General features: G+C 50.8%; 1 protein-coding gene across 1 annotated transcript in view; it reads left to right on the top strand.

Moving 5' to 3' along the window:
* The window catches only part of LOC139280225 (circularly permutated Ras protein 1-like), a 151,103-nt gene that overhangs the window by 116,265 nt on the left and 13,373 nt on the right, over positions 1-21,465 (top strand). The window contains exons 14-16 of the mRNA XM_070899839.1: positions 5,509-5,593; positions 8,648-8,754; positions 10,478-10,590. Of these exons, the coding sequence (XP_070755940.1) occupies positions 5,509-5,593; positions 8,648-8,754; positions 10,478-10,590 (305 nt within the window). The remainder of the gene's footprint in view (positions 1-5,508; positions 5,594-8,647; positions 8,755-10,477; positions 10,591-21,465) is intronic.

Raw genomic sequence — 21,465 nt, 5'->3', positions numbered from 1 at the left:
TAACTTTTGTGAAGTGAATATTATGTAGGTTACTGCAGCAGCCATTCTACGCTATTGGTCTCTCACAAGTCACCATAGGCAGTCTCTCGGAATCGAGGAAGACTTGCTTCCACTCTAAAAATGAGTCCTTAGGTGGCCAAACAGTCCAATACGAGAACCACGGTCCCTGTCACAGGTGGGACAGATAGTCATTGGGGGAAAGGGTGGGTGGGACAGGTTTGCCGCATGCTCTTTCCGCTGCCTGCACTTGGTTTCTGCATGCTCTCGGCGACGAGACTCGAGGTGCTCAGCGCCCTCCCGGATGCACTTCCTCCACTTAGGGCGGTCTTTGGCCAGGGACTCTCAGGTGTCAGTGGGGATGTTGCACTTTATCAGGGAGGCTTTGAGGGTGTCCCTGTAATGTTTCCTCTGCCCACCTTTGGCTCGTTTGCCGTGAAGGAGTTCCGAGTAGAGCGCGTGCTTTTAGAGTCTCATGTCTGGCATGTGGACAATCTGGCCTGCCTAGCGGAGCTGATCGAGTGCTTCAATGCTGGGGATGTTGGCCTGGTCGAGGATGCTAACGTTGGTGCGTCTGTCCTCCCACAAGTAGCAATGAGATGAATGACATTCACTTCAAGGTTGTTTAACAAGGCTGTAAATATGGATCAGTTTGTCTATATGTTACAGCGAGCTGCCAATTTGCATCAGACTAACCTGCAAAAGTCTGTCTAGATTTAAATATTCCCACATCTGAGAACACTGTTCTCTGATAAACTGTCCCTCCTCACCTATAGCCTCCTTCATTTATCTCCCGACTTCAATCATTTCTTGTCTTCCTCAGTTTTCTATGAACCTTTTTCTCGTGTTCTATCTAAGCTCCAGTTACCCCCTCCTACACGTTCCTCTCCCTACATCCTTACTGTGTTGCAGTTGATGCTGGAATTGCACAGTGTCTTGCTGTATTCTTCAAGGGCATCACACGTGTGGAATTCCTAATCTACATTAGGCTTTCCTTCTTCTTAAAATATTTAAGGGCTAGATATTCGGCCACCATCCGCCCATTTTAGCACCTATTTACTGCCGAGAAGCTCTTTACCACCCATATGTGTATTCAAATGGAAACTACCGCCCGTTTACCGCCCATTTATCGCCGGCGGTAAATTCGGCATTCACTTACCGCCAGCGATAAGCGAAACCGCCCGCCCATTTTTTTTTTCCTCAAATCTGACAGCATCACTCGTGTACCGCCCAGAAGACTGTTTATGACGGAAACTACCGCCCAAATTACCGCCCGCCCAAAAAAACGCTCAGAAAAAGTTGCACTCGCCTGAGCTTAATCCGGCGGCATGCACGCCATGTTGTAAATCGGATGAAGTTGAGGAAACGGCGGCTTAAAGTTGATGGGAGCATTGAAGTAATTTGTGAATGATTTTACGGGTGTTTTAAAATCTTGAAAATTGTCTGAGCACATTGTGGTCAATTTTGAGTAAATTTGTGGTTTAAGGACAATTCAAGAATTTTGAAGACCGATTAGGGCATTTATAGTAATGGGGCCTGTAATTTCTCAGCTAGTACTGATGACTACTCACATGCTGCAGAATAGAGATGGAAGAAGGTTTATTGAAGGGCATTATGTGCCCAATCAAAGAGGTAGCAGACTGTTGAGGAGGAGGAGACCTTACACCCAACGCATTTACAAGGAGCAGCGATCATACCTGGACCTGTCCGATAGAACGTGTGTTAGAAGAACATAAGAAATAGGAACAGGAGTAGGCCATACGGTCCCTCGAGCCTGCTCTGCCATTCAATAAGATCATGGCTATCTGATCATGGACTCGGGTCCACTTCCCCACCCATTCCCAATAACCCCCTCTCCCCTTATCGTTTAAGAAACTGTCTATTTCTGTCTTAAATTTATTCAATGTCCCAGCTTCCACAGCTCTCTGAGGCAGTGAATTCCACAGATTTACAACCCTCTGAGAAATTTCTCCTCGTCTCAGTTTTAAATGGGCAGCCCCTTATTCTAAGATTATGCCCCCTAGTTCTAGTCTCCCCCATCAGTGGAAACATCCTCTCTGCATCCACCTTGTCAAGCCCCCTCATAATCTTATACGTTTTGATAAGATCACCTCTCATTCTTCTGAATTCCAATGAGTGGAGGCCCAACCTACTCAACCTTTCCTCTTAAATCAACCCCCTCATCCATGGAATCAACCTAGTGAACCTTCTCTGAACTGCCTCCAAAGCAAGGATATCCTTTCGTAAATATGGAAACCAAAACTGCACGCAGTATTCCAGGTGTGGCCTCACCAATACCTTATATAGCGGTAGCAAGACTTCGCTGCTTTTATACTCCATCCCCTTTGCAATAAAGGCCAAGATACCTGATCACTTGCTGTGCTTCCAAAAGGAGGTCATCGCTGAGATATGCCAACTCATTAAGGGAGATCTGCACCATCAGGACCACACTGCGTTGAGGTTAAGGTTACTGAGGCACTTTCCTTCTATGCATCGGGCTCCTTTCAGGCCTCAGCTGGCAACATTTACTGCATCTCTCAGCACGCCACACATTGCTGCATTTGACAGGTGACTGAGGCCCTTTATGCATGCAGGATGGACTTTTTAAACTTCCCTATGACCAGGGAGGCACAGAGTGAGAGGGATTTAGGGTTCTCGAGAATAGCAAGCTTACCCAAGATCCAGGGCGCAATAGACTGTATGCACATTGCCGTGCGAGCACCTTTAGAAGAGTCAGAGATTTATCGTAACCGAAAGGGATTCCACTCCCTGAATGTGCAGCTCGTTGTCGGCCTCAAGCAAATAATCATGGCAGTAAATGCCAACTTTCCAGGGAGCATGCATGATGCACACATCTTGCGTCAGAGCACTGTCTCTGACCTGTTTAAGAGTCAGCCACAAGGTCAGTGCTGGATGCTTGGTGATAAAGGATACGGCCTCGCTCCCTGGCTCTTGACGTCCCTGTGTAAGCCCCGGACAGATGCCGAGCATCGTTACACTCAGAGTCATATAGCCACACGCAATATCGTCGAAAAGACAATTGGAGTGCTGAAGCAGCGCTTCAGATGCCTGGACCACTCTGGAGGCAGCCTACAATACCACCCTGAGCAGGTCGCTGAGTTCATTGTGGTGTGCTGCATGCTGCATAACCTAGCGATCAGGAGGGGATAGGAATTGTCACTTGGGACCGCCGGTCCACCTCAGGAGAGAGGGGAGACAGAAGAGGAGGAGGAGGAAGAGCAGGACGAGGACCTCGAGGAGGAAAATCAGCCTGGCCATGAACTCATGCCACCAGCGCCCCCCCACACCACTGGAAAAGCCCCGTGGTAGTTACGCAACTACAAGACTGTTGCGTCAGCAGCTCATAAATGAACGTTTTGCTTGAAGTTACGATGGTGACAGTTACGTCACATTACGTTTCATCCTTGCCTGGTCATCGTTTGCAACCCTTGTATTGATGGTTAACCTGTGTGTAAAAGACACTACACAAGAATTGTAAGTGTAATAAAATCTTTTATAATTTAACACAATTGAAAAAACCTTTTTTTAGAAACTTATACTTACATATAATTCTTAAGCGGAAAAAAACAATTAACAGATACAAACATTGAAAACATTTAAACAGACTACCCACCAACAGTCAACAATTTTTAATATCAATTGAAATAACGCTAACAACAACATCACCCCCCCCCCCCCCCCACAACCAGGCAAAAGTTCTACCTGTGGCCAGCCTTGCCTCTGCCCCCACCCCCTCTGACCTTAACACACCCTTTCCCCCGAACGGTGCCCCTGCCCCGGTTCTACCTGCATTTACTCCGAGCCGTCTTGCAGCAGGGCACCTCGAGCGCTGCTACTGTGGGGCGGGGGGGGAGGGGGTGCGGGGGGGGGGGAGGGGGTGCGGGGGGGGGAGGGGGTGCGGGGGGGGGGAGGGGTGCGGGGGGGGGGAGGGGTGCGGGGGGGGGGGAGGGGGTGCGGGGGGGGGGGAGGGGGTGCGGGGGGGGGGAGGGGTGCGGGGGGGGGGAGGGGTGCGGGGGTGGGGGGGAGGGGCGGGGGAGGGGGTGCGGGGGGGGAGGGGGTGCGGGGGGGGGGGGGAGGGGGTGCGGGGGGGGGGGAGGGGGTGCGGGGGGGGGTGGGTGACAGTGGGAGAGACACTTCTTGGGATCCCAGAGAAGAATCAGTATCCGAAAACCCGTTTCCAGAGTCAGAAGCAACCGCTTCCTCCTGACTCTCGGCTGCCGGGACAGGTGGTACGGTACCTTGGGGTGCAGTGCTGTATACTGAGTCCATCGTCTGCCGCATGGCATCGGCGGTTTGCCGCATCACCGCACCATGTCCTCCGAATGACACGCTGAAAGCGTGGCAGTGTTGCCGGCTAACCCACCTGTCGCCTGGAGCAGCTCTTGACCGATGTCGACGCTCGCCCTCGACAGTGCTACCATGTCCAGGTTGACGTCTGTCTGGCTCTGAACATGCCTACCTCACCGAATCAACTTCCGCGGATTCGCTGGACCATTCGGTGTGCCTTGCTACAAGCCACTTGGCCCCGCTACTTCCTTGGTTGAGGAAGAGGTGGCTGCAGGTAGATTGGACCCTTGAGTCCCCGAGTCCCCCTCCTCCAAATGTTGGGTTGAGGTTCGTCCATACAATCCTCCTCCTCTGTGGTCTCTCTACTTTTCCTAGCCACCGATTCCATCCCTCTGCCTAGCATCTGTCTGAGGCTGAACCAGACTGTTCGCAACCTTGGTGTCATGTTTGACCCTGAAATGAGCTTCCGACCACATATCCGCAGCATAACTAAAACCGCCTATTTCCACCTCCGTAACATCGCCCATCTCTGCCCGCCTCAGCTCATCCGCTGCTGAAACCCTCATCCATGCCTTTGTTACCTCTAGACTTGACTATTCCAACACACTCCTAGCTGGCCTCCCACATTCTACCCCACGTAAGCTTGAGATCATCCAAAACTCAGCTGCCTGTGTCCTAACTTGCACTAAGTCCCGCTCACCCATCACCCCTTGTGCTCGCAGACCTACATTGGCTATTGGTTAATCAATGCCTCAATTTCAAAATTCTCATCCTTGTTTACAAATCCTTGTTTACAGCCTCACAAACTCCCAAGATATCTGCGCTCCTCAAATTCTTCCCTCTTGACCATCCCTGATTATAATCGCTCAACCATCGGTGGCCGTGCCTTCAGCTGGCTAGGCCCCAAGCTCTGGAACTCCCTCCCTAAACCTCTCCGCCTCTCTACCTCTCTTTCCTCCTTTAAGACGCTGCTTAAAACCTACCTCTTTGACCAAGTTTTGGTCATCTGCCGTAATTTCTTCTTATGCGGCTCAGTGTCAAATTTTTTGTGTATTAACGCTCCTGTGAAGCGCCTTGGGATGTTTTACTGTGTTAGAGGCGCTATATAAATACAAGTTGTTGTTATCCGAAAGTCATAGCAAAGGAGTATTAAAACACAGACTCGGTCTGTCCTGCAGTTTACAACTTCTGTCCTTGCTCTAGGGTGATTGTATCGATTCTGACAATAGAAGGCACGGACTGTAGGTTGGTGGAGCTCGGGAAGCTGGCCGACCGGACTGGAGGAAGGGTAAGAATGCAGAGAACAGAGGGGAATAGCCATACTGTCCGTTACTTCACTTAAAAATGTAGTACATGCACCGAAAGGTATTTACATAACCCCAGCTCTATCTCGAGAGCAGTGAAGAATGTCAGCGTATGAATGATTTTCACAAATTCTGAGGCATCGTTTCATTTTGATTAAGCCTCAGTTTTTTAAGGTCCCTCAATGGTTCCGTGGGGGAATGCAGAATGTGACATGGTACTGAGCCACAAACCCAAGAAAGTCCCAGGTTCGATTCCTGCCTTGTGTTGAGCTAACTGATTTCAGCTGCTGTACGACACCCTGGCTAGGGAAAATATTAGCGAGAGTTCCTGCTGCAGATAGCTTCCAGTGACCTGGAGACAATCCACTGGCTCTTCCAGGTTGACATTCTATTCTGTTGTGGTGTTGGAGGGGATGCGTTGCAGGTTACACTCCTGATTGTCGTATGCAAGGCAGTTGATACTCCCTCTGTCAATTCATGGATCTTTCTGATTTCCCTATAGACCTTCGAACATGGGCAAAAATAGACCTTGTTCTCTGACATATCAGTGCTACATAAGAACATAAGAAAGAGGAGCCTGCTCCACCAAATAAGATCGTGGCTGATCCGATCATGGACTCAGGTCCACTTCCCTGCCCGTTCCCATAACCCCTTAATCCCTTATCGGTTAAGAAACTGTCTATCTCTGTCTTAAATATATTCAATGACCCAGCCTCCACAGCTTTCTGAGGCAGTGAATTCCACAGATTTACAACCCTGAGAGAAGAAATTCCTCCTCATCTCAGTTTTAAATGAGAGGCCCCTTATTCTAAGATCATGCCCCCTAGTTCTAGTCTCCCCTATCAGTGGAAACATCCTCTCTGCATCCACCTTGTCAAGCCCTCTCATAATCTTATACATTTCGCTAAGATCACCTCTCATTTTTCTGAATTCCAATGAGTAGAGGCCCAACCTACTCAACCTTTCCTCATAAGTCAAACCCTCATCTCCGGAATCAACCTAGTGAGCCTTCTCTGAACTGCCTCCAAAGCAAGTATATCCTTTCGTAAATATGGAAACCAAAACTGCACGCAGTATTCCAGGTGTACTGGAGTTATTTGGCATGTATCTTCTACCTGTTCTAATCCAACTGGTGCATCTCCTCTGTTATTCATGGATGGAGGAGGCCTAGTATTGTACCCTGGGGTATCTGAGCAGCTGTATGAGCCACCCACTAAAATCTCTCGTGTTTTCTATTGAAGCAGGTTGATTAAAAGTTAGCTCCCTGCTACAAACAATCCTTAAATTCACTTCAGTGACAAGTAAATACTATGGCACTGCAAGGATGGGGGGTCTACCAAGCTACTGGCCTTACCCAGTCTGAGAATCAGATCGACTTTAGAAATCACCAACTGAGTGTCAATGGTTTAGTCTGCTCCAGGGTAAGTCCTGCCGTTAAAAGCTGAGGTTCACAGAAATCTTTGTCTGACATGATGTAGTGAAGCGGATGTCTGATGATCATATACAAAAGGTAATGGCTTAACGTTATATTTGTTCATTGTGAATATGTGGACCACATATAACTTTGTATATATGTATCTATCTTCCTATCTATTTATTTATTGGACATACTTTTTACTGACCTCTCTCCAGGTGATATGATCCCAGTAAAATTAGCCATTGAATATCCCAATACTGAACAATCCTGTCTGAGGGGCAATATTTTTAATCACATTTAAAGATGGTCATAGATAGCCTCTGATTCATCGGTTTTGCCAACATCCTTTCAAGGATGTTCAACCTTCATGAGCATGTATGCACCCACCACAACTAGACTCCTTCCTCCAAGAATGAACAAACATCCCTTCTGGCATTTGCAGCTTCCCAAGTTCTACCAGGTTGTGTTTCGCCCTCCTCACTGGTCCAGTTACAGTCAACGAGAGTTGGCCCATCAAACTTCCTCAACGCCCAAGGGTTCCAACTGGTGCTGCTGTACCGAATGGCAGAGATAGGGCAGTCGCTTGTCTTGCACATGGATGTTCTGCATGGCCGGTGCTCCAGGGTCGTCAAAGGGATCATTTCCGTAACGCATGGGGCTGAACTTTCAGTTGGAGGTTTCTTAGGGCTCTAATGGCGGCGGGACGGTAAATATTGTGCCGGGAAATGGTTTGCGACGGCAGCCAATAAATTCGGTTGCTGTGCCCTGAGAGTGGAGCGGAGCGCTAAGGGAGGTGTGCCATATCTCTCTTGGGGCGCTAGGCCGGCTGAGCAACTGAAATTCTGTTGCTAAAGAGCCAGCCCTAAGAGAGGCCTGCCTGGAGAAAAAATCGGCACAACAAAAATTCCCAATATATTCCTCACCCCAAATAAAAATAAATCACAAAAATAGGACAATCACGCTTGCCTCCTGCAGCCATTGCTTCCCTCACCGCTGCTGGTACAGCTCGGACCGCCCGCTTTCTCCGACGGGTTGGCTACGGGACATTACGGGGTCAGCGCAAAACAAATGTTCAGATCGGCACGATACCAGGGGCATTGCACACCGGTGTGACACTCCCGGGCGGCACCACCACAGAACCGGCACCGAATTTCCTGGCGGGGCACTGGAAACTGGCCAACCCGGCGGCAATCATTTCCATACCACTACCGCCCCTCCCTCAGGACGCGAACACAGGCGCAATCCAAACAAAAATCTAGCCCCTGGCTTTTGCAAACAGGCTTTGCCCAAAATGTCTGTATCTTGCCCTTTTCTCTCAGAATTAGCGAAGTGTGAACAGTAAAGAATGAACCAGCCCTTCACTCGAGTCTTCTAAACTATGCGATTAGCGCGAGATTGGGGACCCTGGTTGCTGCTAGCTGTTGAGGTACAATGCATCCGTGGTACAATGCTGTATGTCCATTCACGTGCAACTAGTCTGCACCTTTCACCCCTCCAAGGGGACCAATCAGAAACAAAGAGTGGAGCATGTCGGCCATTTTGGCAGTACAAATAAGTGCATCCTTTTATTTTTCTCCTCTTCCTGTGCCACATTGTCATCTGATATTATTTCTCATTCCAGGTCAACATTGTTAATCCAATTAATTTACCCAAAGAGATTCAGGCCGCTTTGGAGGATGACATAATTGCGACCGATGCTATTGTCACCTTTGTAGTCACTGAACAAATGTGAGTAAAATCTTCTGGGCCAAAATTGGTGTGTGTAGATGTCAGCTGCTCGCCCAAGATTGGGCCACTGCCTTGTAATTCACTGAAAGCTAGCTGTTGTGTTCTATGTACATAACAGCAATAACTGCATTTAAATAACGCCTTTAATTCAGCAAAATATCCCATGGACCTTCGCCGAAGGGGGGAGCGTGAAATGGGCACCAAGCGGGAACTAGGAGGAGGTAGGGGATGTGAAGTTGTAGATTAAGAGAGAGATTTTGAGAAGGCGTTGAACGTGGTAAGAGATTAACGAGGCAGGCAGAGGAAGGAGGGTAGGCAGAGAATTCCAGAGTCCAGGTGCAGAATGGTTGAATCTAGCACCAATGATGGATTCTACCATTGGACTCAGTGAGACACAATTGGGTCAAGTTTCCATCACTAGACTGACAACCTTTCACCTTTGGTGCTATAAACAGCTGAGGCCCTGACATTCTCTGTCACTTGATCAGCTCCGCTGGGCAGGCCACATTGTCCGCAAGTCAGACACGAGACTCCCAAAGCAAGCGCTCTACTTGGAACTCCTTCACGGCAGACGAGGCAAAGGTGGGCAGAGGAAACGTTACAAGGACACCCTCAAAGCCTCCCTCATAAAGTGCAACATCCCCACTGACACCTGGGAGTCCCTGGCCAAAGACCGCCCTAAGTGGAGGAAGAGCATCCGGGAGGGCGCTGAGCACCTCGAGTCTCATCGCCGAGAGCATGCAGAAATCAAGCGCAGGCAGCGGAAGGAGCGTGCGGCAAACCTGTCCCACCTTCCCTTTCCCTCGACGACTATCTGTCCCACCTGTGACAGGGACTGTGGTTCCCATATTGGACTGTTCAGCCACCTAAGGACTCATTTTTAGAGTGGAAGCAAGTCTTCCTCGATTCCGAGGGACTGCCTATGATGGTTCTGATGCTCTCCTGCCCGACCTCCCATCTTCCGCCTCATGTAAACCTGAACTCCTGCAAACCTCGGCTGCCTGTGTCCTCACTCGCACCAGGACTCGTTCACCCATCACCCCTGACCTCGCTGACCCTCATTGGCTCCCGATTCCCGGACGCCTTCATTTTAAAATTCTCAGCGACATGTTCAAATCCCTTCATGGCCTCGCCCCTCCCTATCTCTGTAAACTCCTCCAGCCCGACAACCCTCCATGAACTCTGCATTCCTCCAATTCTGGCCTCTTGCACATCCACGACTTCACTTGCCCCACCATTGGCGGCCGTGCCTTCAGCTGTCCAGGCCCCAAACTCTGGAATCCCCTTTCTGTGACAGTGGTGTGGGGCGGACTGGTTGGGCTGGGTGCTCTTTGCCTTTCCGTCATTGTTGTAGGTTTATATGTAACCTTTAGGGCTGCTGACCAAGGGCCGTGTGGCTCTTTGTCGGCCGGCGTGGACACGATGAGCCGGAATGGCCTCCTTCTGCGCTGTAAATTTCTATGTTTCTGTGTTTCTAAACCTCTCCACCTTTCCACCTCCCTTTTCTCCTTTAAGACGCTCCTTAAAATCTACCTCTTTAACCAAACTTTTGGTCGCCTGTCCTAATATCTCCTTCTTTGATTCAGTGTCAATTTCTTTGTCTGATTTTGCTCCTGTGAAGCGCCTTGGGATGTGCTGTTACATTACAAGTGCTATATAAATGTAAGCTGTTGTTGTTTACTCTATGAACAAGAGGGAAAACTCTTTCTCTGTTGATGTTTAGATATTTTAGGTATGAGGAGCAAGCAGGGAATAAGCTCGTGAAACGGGTTGGAAATGTAACCAAAGATACAGAGCTGACATTTGAATTTGGAATCAAGGAATCTCACATTCAAAGTAAGTGGCAGAAAGAATTACCAACTGCACCAAACCAAGTGGCTCTCAGCTTTATTAATGTGATTAGATTTTAACTACCACTGGTAAAAATTGGAAGTTAGATTATGCTCTGGGAAGATAGAAAGACTTGGATTTATATAGCGCCTTTCACAACCACCAGACGTCTCAAGGCGCTTTACAGCCAATGAAGTACTTTTGGAGAGTCATCATCATTGGCCTGGACGAGGACGCACCAACGTTAGTGTCCTCGACCAGGCCAACATCCCCAGAATCGAAGCACTGACCACACTTGATCAGCTCCGCTGGGCGGGCCACATTGTCCGCATGCCTGACACAAGACTCCCAAAGCAAGCGCTCTACCCGGAACTCCTACATGGCAAGCGAGCCCAAGGTGGGCAGAGGAAACATTACAAGAACACCCTCAAAGCCTCCCTGATAAAGTGCAACATCCCCACTGACACCTGGGAGTCCCTGGCCAAAGACCACCCTAAGTAGAGGAAGTGCATCCAGGAGGGCGCTGAGCACCTCGAGTCTCATCGCCGAGAGCATGCAGAAATCAAGTGCAGGCAGCGGAAAGAGCGTGCGGCAAACCAGTCCCACCCTCCCTTTCCTTCAATGACTGACTGTCCCACCTGTGATAGAGACTGTAATTCCCGTATTGGACTGTTCAGTCACCTAAGAATTCATGCGAAGAGTGGAAGCAAGTCTTCCTCGGTCCTGAGGGATTGCCTAAGATGATGATGAGGTGGTCCCTCGAAGTGAGGATAACTTGCTTCCATACCAAAAAGGGGTGAGTTCAAAGGTGTTTCAATGATGGACCTAATATTCCGGATCCCGAACTACATCCTGAATGGTGGAAGATGCCTGTGCGTTGTTTTTTTTAACGTGGGGTGACCGTTGCACACCAGCCACCACACGGGCTTGACAGAGCTAGGTCTTGGTCCAGTGGCAAGGGTTAACCAAGACGACTGGAGACCTGCTCTGCTGCACAGACCCAGTGTAGTCACTGTCGTAATGTGGGAAACGCGACAGCCAATTTGCGCACAAGCAAGCTCCCACAAACAGCAATCTGATAATGACCAGAAGATAATCTGTTTTTTCGTTATGTTGATTGAGGGATAAATATTGGCCAGGACACCGGGGATAACTCCCCTGCTCTTCTTCGAAATATGCCATGGGATCTTTTAGGTCCACCTGAGAGACAGCACCTCCGACAGTGTGGCACTCCCTCAATACTGCCCCTCCGACGGTGTGGCGCTCCCTCAGTACTGCCCCTCCGACAGTGCGGCGCTCCTTCAGTATTGCTCCTCTGACAGTGCGGCACCCCCTTAGTACTGCCCCTCCGACAGTGCGGCACTCCCTCAGTATTGCCCCTCCGACAGTGCGGCGCTCCCTTAGTACTGCCCCTCCGACAGTGCGGTACTCCCTCAGTATTGCCCCTCCGACAGTGCGGCGCTCCCTCAGTACTGCACTTCCGACGGTGTGGCACTCCCTCAGTACTGCCCCTCCGACAGTGCGGCACTCCCTCAGTACTGCCCCCCCGACGGTGCGGCACCCCCTCAGTACTGCCCCTCCGACAGTGCGGCACCCCCTCAGTACTGCACTGGAGTGTCAGGCTAGATTTTTGTGCTCAAGTCCCTGGATATGGTGGAATTCTACATTAGGATGAAGACTGAAACAGTTAATTCAGAGACCATGGTCCAGAACTTAAAGAAGGATAACTTTGAAGGTATGAGGCATGAATTGGCCAGGATAGATTGGCGAATGATACTTAAGGGGTTGACTGTGGATGGGCAATGGCAGACATTTAGAGACCGCATGGATGAACTACAACAATTGTACATCCCTGTCTGGCGTAAAAATAAAAAAGGGAAGGTGCCTCAACCGTGTCTATCAACGGAAATCAGGGATAGTATTAAAGCCAAGGAAGTGGCATACAAATTGGCCAGAAATAGCAGCGAACCCGGGGACTGGAAGAAATTTAGAACTCAGCAGAGGAGGACAAAGGGTTTGATTAGGGCAGGGAAAATAGAGTACGAGAGGAAGCTTGCAGGGAACATTAAAATGGACTGCAAAAGCTTCTATAGATATGTAAAGAGAAAAAGGTTAGTAAAGACAAACATAGGTCCCCTGCAGTCAGAATCAGGGCAAGTCATAAAGGGGAACAAAGAAATGGCAGACCAATTAAACAAGTACTTTGGTTCGGTATTCACTAAGGAGGACACAAACAACCTTCCGGATATAAAAGGGGTCAGAGGGTCTAGTAAGAAGGAGGAACTGAGGGAAATCCTTATTAGTTGGGAAATTGTGTTGGGGAAATTGATGGGATTGAAGGCCGATAAATCCCCAGGGCCTGATGGACTGCATCCCTGAGTACTTAAGGAGGTGGCCTTGGAAATAGCGGATGCATTGACAGTCATTTTCCAACATTCCATAGACTCTGGATCAGTTCCTATGGAGTGGAGGGTAGCCAATGTAACCCCACTTTTTAAAAAAGGAGGGAGAGAGAAAACAGAGAATTATAGACCGGTCAGCCTGACATCGGTAGTGGGTAAAATGATGGAATCAATTATTAAGGATGTCATAGCAGTGCATTTGGAAAGAGGTGACATGATAGGCCCAAGACAGCATGGATTTGTCAAAGGGAAATCATGCTTGACAAATCTTCTGGAATTTTTTGAGGATGTTTCCAGTAGAGTGGACAAGGGAGAACCAGTTGATGTGGTGTATTTGGACTTTGAGGCTTTCGACAAGGTCCCACACAAGAGATTAATATGCAAAGTTAAAGCACATGGGATTGGGGGTAGTATGCGGATGTGGATTGAGAACTGGTTGGCAGACAGGAAGCAAAGAGTAGGAGTAAATGGGTATTTTTCAGAATGGCAGGCAGTGACTAGTGGGGTACCGCAAGGTTCTGTTCTGGGGCCCCAGCTGTTTACACTGTACATTAATGATTTAGACGAGGGGATTAAATGTAGTATCTCCAAATTTGCGGATGACACTAAGTTGGGTGGCAGTGTGAGCTGCGAGGAGGATGCTATGAGGCTGCAGAGTGACTTGAATAGGTTAGGTGAGTGGGCAAATGCATGGCAGATGAAGTATAATGTGGATAAATGTGAGGTTATCCACTTTGGTGGTAAAAATAGAGACAGACTATTATCTGAATGGTGACAGATTAGGAAAAGGGGAGGTGCAACAAGACCTGGGTGTCATGGTACATCAGTCATTGAAGGTTGGCATGCAGGTACAGCAGGCGGTTAAGAAAGCAAATGGCATGTTGGCCTTCATAGCAAGGGGATTTGACTACAGGGGCAGGGAGGTGTTACTACAGTTGTACAGGGCCTTGGTGAGGCCACACCTGGACTATTGTGTACAGTTTTGGTCTCCTAACTTGAGGAAGGATGTTCTTGCTATTGAGGGAGTGCAGCAAAGGTTCACCAGACTGATTCCCGGGATGGCGGAACTGACATATCAAGAAAGACTGGATAAACTGGGCTTGCATTCACTGGAGGTCAGAAGAATGAGAGGGGATCTCATAGAAACGTTTAAAATTCTGACGGGTTTAGACAGGTTGGATGCAGGAAGAATGTTCCCAATGTTGGGGAAGTCCAGAACCAGGGGTCACAGTCTAAGGATAAGGGGTAAGCCATTTAGGACCGAGATGAGGAGAAACTTCTTCACCCAGAGAGTGGTGAACCTGTGGAATTCTCTACCACAGAAAGTAGTTGAGGCCAATTCACTAAATATATTCAAAAAGGAGTTAGATGTAGTCCTTACTACTCGGGGGATCAAGGGGTATGGTGAGAAAGCAGGAATGGAGTACTGAAGTTGCATGTTCAGCCATGAACTCATTGAATGGCGGTGCAGACTCGAAGGGCCGAATGGCCTACTCCTGCACCTATTTTCTATGTTTCTATGTTGAACCCGCAACCTCCTGACTCACAGGCGAGTGCTACCCACTGAGCCACAGCTGACACTTAGCTGCACGGTTCTCGAGCTCCCTGTGCCATATGATAGACCCATACCAAGGCAGGGATGGTAATTCTAATAAAATAAACCGAAAAAGATTCAACTGCTGGAAATCTGACTTAAAAACAAAAAACGCTAGAAATACACGGGTGAATCAGTATTTGTGGTGCGAACCCTTCATCAGGCTGGAATAATATGGAAAAGGTGGAGGAGAGGAGATAGAACCAACAGGCACACTAGTCACAGAAAGGGGAAAAACGAAAGACTTGCATTTATATAGCGCCTTTCACGGCCTCAGGATGTCCCAAATTGCTTTGCAGCCAATGAAGTGCTTTTGAAGTGTCGTCACATGACCTAAAAGAAAACAGTTAGGCGAGAAAAGGTCACGCAGACATATAATGCGATGAAAAGACACGGGACAGGTCCATGTACAATAAAAGCCCGAGGAATAAACAAACAATGGAGAAAGGGAAACAGACAAAACACTTTGGGCTGGATGTTCCATTGGAGGATTTTTCGGGCGATAATGGCAGCAGGCCGGTACAGAAATGGTTTCCGTTTGCAGCCACAAAATTCAGCAGCTGGGCCCTGAGTGTGGGGCGGAGTGCTAAGGGAGGCGTTACACGTCTCTTTTAGGGTGCTCGGCCGGCTGAGCAAGGGAAAATCCATTGCTAAAGAGCTGGCCTCGAAGCACTCTAAGAGAGGCTTCGCTGGGGGGGGAAAAAAAATCACCCAATAAAACCCATTCCCTATACCTAAAGATAAATCGCAAAAACAAACAATCACACTTACCTCATGTATTCATTCCTTCCCTCATCGCTGCCGGAACAGCTCGGACCGCCCGCTTTCCCAGGCTGTCCCATTAGGGGGCGATACGGGTCCCGCTCAAAACAAATTTCACCGCGCTGTCGCGACCGAGGGTGGTTGCACGCCGGTGCGTCGCCCCCTGGGGGTACTGCTCAGCGGCCCCCCCGCAAAACTGCCACCAAATTTCCCTGCGGGGCGCCGGAAGCTGGCCGGCCGGCCGGAAATCATTTGCATACCCATTACTGTCCCTCCGGGGCGTCGATAGAGGCACCGGCCCAACAAAAGTCCAGCCTCTGATACTTAAACAGAAGCTGCAAGTGGAACACACTCGATCCACCAATCATGAGAGGAGGAAAAGAGTGGCGTTGACTAGGTGATGCAGTAAGCTACACACTGGCCTTTAACTTGGGGGCATGGGCAGATATCTAACCTTCACAAATGGGATAGGAGATTCCTCCACCTGATGGGTATAAGGGCCCTACACAGAATGAGGTTAACCACTCCCAATCTAAGGCTTAGTGGAAATTGGCCCACAACACAAAACATACTGTGCTTTGCCACTAAATTGCCACTTCATTCATTACCATCACACCATAGGCAGTCCCTCGAGTGGAGGATGACTTGATTCCACGTCAAAAAGTTCACAGGTGTTTCAATGACGGACCTAATATTCCAGATCCCGAACTACATCCTAAAGGGTGGAAGATGCCTGTGCGTGGATTTTTTTAACGTGGGGTGACCGTTGCACACCAGCCACCACACGGGGCTTGACAGAGCTAGGTCTTGGTCCAGTGGCAAGGGTTAACCAAGACGACTGGAGACCTGCTCTGCTGCATGGACCTAGTGCGCACACATATCGCAGTGTGGGCTGGGCCCGTGCTGCCCCTGGGCCCTCGGCTCTTCTGGGCCCCGAACTTGCGCCTCTCCTGGGCCCCGATCACATCCCCCTACAATCTCTCGCCGCTCCTTCGCCCCGACCTTGTTGCTTCTGATGTACCTGCCCGCGCTCCAATCACCGACCTGGATCTTGGCGATATCACTCTTCACTGCCGTTGCTCTCCTGCTCCAGCACGTGCTGCTCCCTGGAGTGGTACGCCTCCATACTGCTCCTTCCGCTCCCCGGCCTGCTCCGATGGTGCTCACAGGCTGGGGGCCGCTCCATAAGCCACTGGCTGGCTGGTTGATGTGGGAAATGGGAAAAGTGTACTGATCTTCTGAGGTGGGGTTAAGCCACACTGTCGGTGCAGTATAGGCAGAGCTTTACTCTGCACCTGACTGAGCCATACCTGACCAGGGAGTGTTCGACACTCAACATGGGTGCCTGAAATAGAAATCTTGGAAAAATTCACAAAAAGAACTGAATAGTGTGCAGATATTGTTTGATTGAAGCTGTGATTCAATGATATGTTCGGTAAACAAGGATCCGGGAAAACTTTCTTGAGCTCCAATAATGGTCTGCTGCGCAATATGGTACTGAACCAAACCCACCAGGTTCAATCCCTGGCCGGTGCCACGTTTAGCTGGTCTCCATTAGGGCAGCAGTTGGACTGATACATTTTACCGCGGTGACCTTAACCTCGGGAGAGGAAGGACATCAGCCACGGATCCTGTTCCTGACGGAAACTCCGGGAACTATGGAGAAAACTGAGAATAAAACCATAAAGGAAGCAGAGATGCTTCAGTAGGGGTGGAGATGGGAGAGGATAGTTCAGTCGGGGTGGGGGGGGAGAGGGTGGTTCGGTCGAGGTGTAGCGGGGGGGGGGAGGATGGTTCGGTCGGGGTGGGGGGAAGAGGATGGTTCGGTCGGGGTGTGGGGGGGGAAGAGGATGGTTCGATCGGGGTGGGGGGGGGGAAGAGGATGGTTCGGTCGGGGTGGGGGAGGGGGGAGAGGATGGTTCGGTCGGGGTGTGGGGGTGGGGGGAGAGGATGGTTCGGTCGGGGTGGGGGGGGGGGGAGAGGATGGTTCGGTCGGGGTGGGGGGGTGGGGGGAGAGGATGGTTCGGTCGGGGTGGGGGGGGGGGAGAGGATGGTTCGGTCGGGGTGGGGGGGTGGGGGGAGAGGATGGTTCGGTCGGGGTGTGGGGGGGGGAGAGGATGGTTCGGTCGGGGTGGGGGGGCGGGGGAGAGGATGGTTCGGTCGGGGTGGGGGGGGGGGGAGAGGATGGTTCGGTCGGGGTGGGGAGAGGATGGTTCGGTCGGGGTGGGGGGGTGGGGGGAGAGGATGGTTCGGTCGGGGTGTGGGGGGGGGGAGAGGATGGTTCGGTCGGGGTGGGGGGCGGGGGAGAGGATGGTTCGGTCGGGGTGGGGGGGGGGGGAGAGGATGGTTCGGTCGGGGTGTGGGGGGGGGAAGAGGATGGTTCGGTCGGGGTGGGGGGCTGGGGAGAGGATGGTTCGATCGGGGTGGGGGGCGGGGGAGAGGATGGTTCGATCGGGGTGGGGGGCGGGGGAGAGGATGGTTCGATCGGGGTGGGGGGGCGGGGGAGAGGATGGTTCGGTCGGGGTGGGAATACCTGTGAAAGGTGGCCCAGCAATGAAGTCTGTGAATATAAATACAGATAAGGGAGGCCCTGCAGCTGTCATGGTCTATCCACTACTGACCTTCTATCACACCATCCAACTGGGTTGTGGATGACTCCAAACCTGATGTCTGCTCCACTCCAGCCAGGAATTTCATTTAAGTGTTGATTCCTTTTTTATTCGTTCCGGAATGTGGGCATCACTGGCGTTTATTGCCCATCCCTAACTGCCCCTTGAGAAGGTGGTGGTGAGCCGCCTTCTTGAACCGCTGCAGTCCGTGTGGTGAAGGTGCTCCCACAGTGCTGTTAGGGAGGGAGTTCCAGGATTGTGACCCAGCGACGATGAAAGAACGTCCGGTATATTTCCAAGTCAGGATGGTGTGTGACTGGGAGGGGAACGTGGAGGTGATGGTGTTCCCATGCGCCTGCTACCCTTGTCCTTCTAGGTGGTAGAGGTCGCGGGTTTGGGAGGTGCTGTCGAAGGAGCCTTGGCGAGTTGCTGCAGTGCATCTTGTCGATGGTACACACTGCAGCCACGGTGTCTAAATAATCATCATGACATCAGTCTTAAATTTGTCCTTCACCATTTAGCCCTATAACCTCTTTGATCTATTGTCTTATTTTACGTTGAAGCCATGTTTAGGATTTATCTTGCCTATATCCTTTAATATATAATTTTACAATATCACCTCAGTTGTCTTTTTTCGAGACGAAAGACTCCCAGTTTGTCTAAGCCACCCATTAGCTGAGACCTCTGGTGCTGGGGATCAGAACTGTGGCTCCTCTCTCGGTTATCTCCAGGATTCTGATGTTTCTTTTGTATCTTGGAGGCCGAACTTGGTGAAGGCCAAGTCCCGCCCAAATGGCCGGCGAGAGACTGGGCGGCACTTTGGGCGGGAAATTGCTGAAAAATAATTCTAAAGTTGGGCTGGCTGCAAACGAGCGCCGTCAATCTGGGCGGGAGCGGGCGGGAGCGGGCGGGAGCGCCGTCAATCTGGGCGGGAGCGGGCGGGAGCGGGCGGGAGCGGGCGGGAGCGCCGTCAATCTGGGCGGGAGCGGGCGGGAGCGGGCGGGAGCGGGCGGGAGCGGGCGGGCGGGAGCGGGCGGGAGCTCCCAATCTCGTACCGCCCAAGTGCCGCCGAGGATGGAGTTGGGCCCACGGAGGGTCGAACACGTTCAAATAAAAATGATTGGAAAAAAAAAAATTACCCGGCAGACCTTCAGCGGGGCCCCATTAAGGTAAGTCGCCGTGAGAAAAATGTATTTAAAAAGTTCACTAAACTTTTTTTCGTTTTTTTAAACTTACCGTCGGGGTAAAGACCAGCCTGCTCACGGCGATCCTTCCCCGTCCTGGCACTGACTCCCGCCTGCATCAATCTGGCACTCGGCCGTCCGCTGAGGTCAGCGGGCGGTCCCCGACGGTTGTCCCCGCCCTGCCCGCTCCAGCCCAAGTGCAAACTGGCACTGGGCGCGTCCCGGAGAGGGATGTCAGCGGCAGTGGGCAGTAAGGCCGTCAATTTCGGCCCCTTGGTAGCTACAACTGGGCACAGGACTTGAGATGCAGTCTGACCCAGAGCGCCACGCAGCTTTTATTTAACGTCCTCCAACTGGTCCTCGACAACAGGGACTGCTGCTTCACTGTTCGACCTGCTTGCAGATTTTATCTCGCACGTAAAGAGTGACTGAGGGACCAAAGGACTCCCTCCCGGTGTCGGTGAGGAGGGGAGGGGAGAACAGAAGTGAAAGTTGTGGAAGAAAGCATTTCCAGGGAAGATTTTCCCCTTTTTTGGGCGGGGTGAGGAGGTACCTGGACTCAGAAATCTGGAGTCACTGAAAATGTGAAAATGTTAAAATGATATCCTGAGCCTTGCCACATGGAACCGATGTGCGTTAGTACATTAAAGATGTGATCAATGTACGCCACCTTGTGGTAAGCAGATGCATTACATATAAAAGTTGAAATGGTCTGTCAAAGACGATTAAGGCAAGTTCGACACTTACCCAGAGTGTTTTGGCTCTGGAAGGGTTTGGTATAATGTTGCCATTCTACTTTCTGCAATCAGTTCCCCCCGTGGAAAATGCAATATTAGCTTCAGCCTGAACTCGTGCTGTGGGATGAAGAAAACCATAACTCTATGTTCAATTTTTATAATATATTTTCTCCCTTGTAGAAGGCTCAGAATCCAATTGGCCTACATTTCCAGGGATGTCAACAGCCCTCTGGTATCTCATTCGTACGGTCATCCGTCACGTGTGAGCGTTACAGGCTATTCAACCGCAGGGCTCATCACAGTTGAGAGAATCCTGCCCTCATTCGATGCATACACTCTCTCACACTTTCCAACAAACTGGCGAGGGCCCAGGGGCAGCACGGGCCCAGCCCACACTGCGATATGTGTGCGCACTAGGTCCGTGCAGCAGAGCTGGTCTCCAGTCGTCTTGGTTAATCCTTGCCACTGGACCAAGACCTCGCTCTGTCAAGCCCGTGTGGTGGCTGGTGTGCAACGGCCACCACACGTTAAAAAAATCCACGCACAGGCATCTTCCACCCTTCAGGATGTAGTTCAGGAGCCGGAATATTAGGTCCTTCATTGAAACACCTGTGAACTCATTGAACTTGTCCCTTTTTGGTGCAGAAGCGAGTCATCCTCGATTCGAGGGATCGTTGAAGAAGACGACTTTCCAGTCAGAGTCACTGTACGACAATTGGTGCAGGCAACATGCGGATTTTCAACTCCTTAACCCAGGGCTGCTGAGGCCGAATGTAGAGGTCCGACTACTCCTTCAGCTGAGGTCAGCTAACTCAGCACAAACTAGAGATAAAACCTAGACGTTCTGGTTTGTGTGACTCAGTATCACACAGGTGCTGCCCCGATCCAACTCCGGTGCAAGGGACGACACACTGCAATTGGTCATAAAGTTACGTTAGCGACCTCGACCAGGCCGACATCCCCAGCATCGAAGCACTGACCACACTTGACCAGCTCCGCTGGGCAGGCCACACTGTCCGCATGCCAGTCACGAGACTCCCAAAGCAAGCGCTCTACTCGGAACTCCTTCACGGCAAACGAGCCAAAGGTGGGCAGAGGAAACGTTACAAGGACACCCTCAAATCCTCCCTGATAAAATGCAACATCCCCACTGACACCTAGGAGTCCCTGGCCAAAGACCGCCCTAAGTGGAGGAAGTACATCCGGGAGGGCACTGAGCACCTCGAGTCTCGTCGCCGAGAGCATGCAGAAACCAAGCGCAGGCAGCGGAAAGAGCATGCGGCAAACCTGTCCCACCCACCCCTTCCCTCAACGACTATCTGTCCCACCTGTGACAGGGACTGTGGCTTTCGTATTGGACTGTTCAGCCACCTAAGGACTCATTTTTAGAGTGGAAGCAAGTCTTCCTCGATTCTGAGGGACTGCCCATGATGATGATGTCAGCAATCTCCCCCAGACCCCTCCCCTCCCAGAAGCTCTGACTCTTGCTGGGGTACATGAACACCAGGACTCCTCTGGCACCATGCCCATGTGCCGTTCTTCACATATGGTCCTGGACAGTGAGTGCGAGCAGGCTATTCAACCATGTGAGTC

This window comes from Pristiophorus japonicus, chromosome 14, assembly GCF_044704955.1.
Source record: "Pristiophorus japonicus isolate sPriJap1 chromosome 14, sPriJap1.hap1, whole genome shotgun sequence".
Classification (NCBI taxonomy): Eukaryota; Metazoa; Chordata; class Chondrichthyes; family Pristiophoridae; genus Pristiophorus; species Pristiophorus japonicus.
This window is presented reverse-complemented; position numbering and strand designations above follow the sequence as displayed.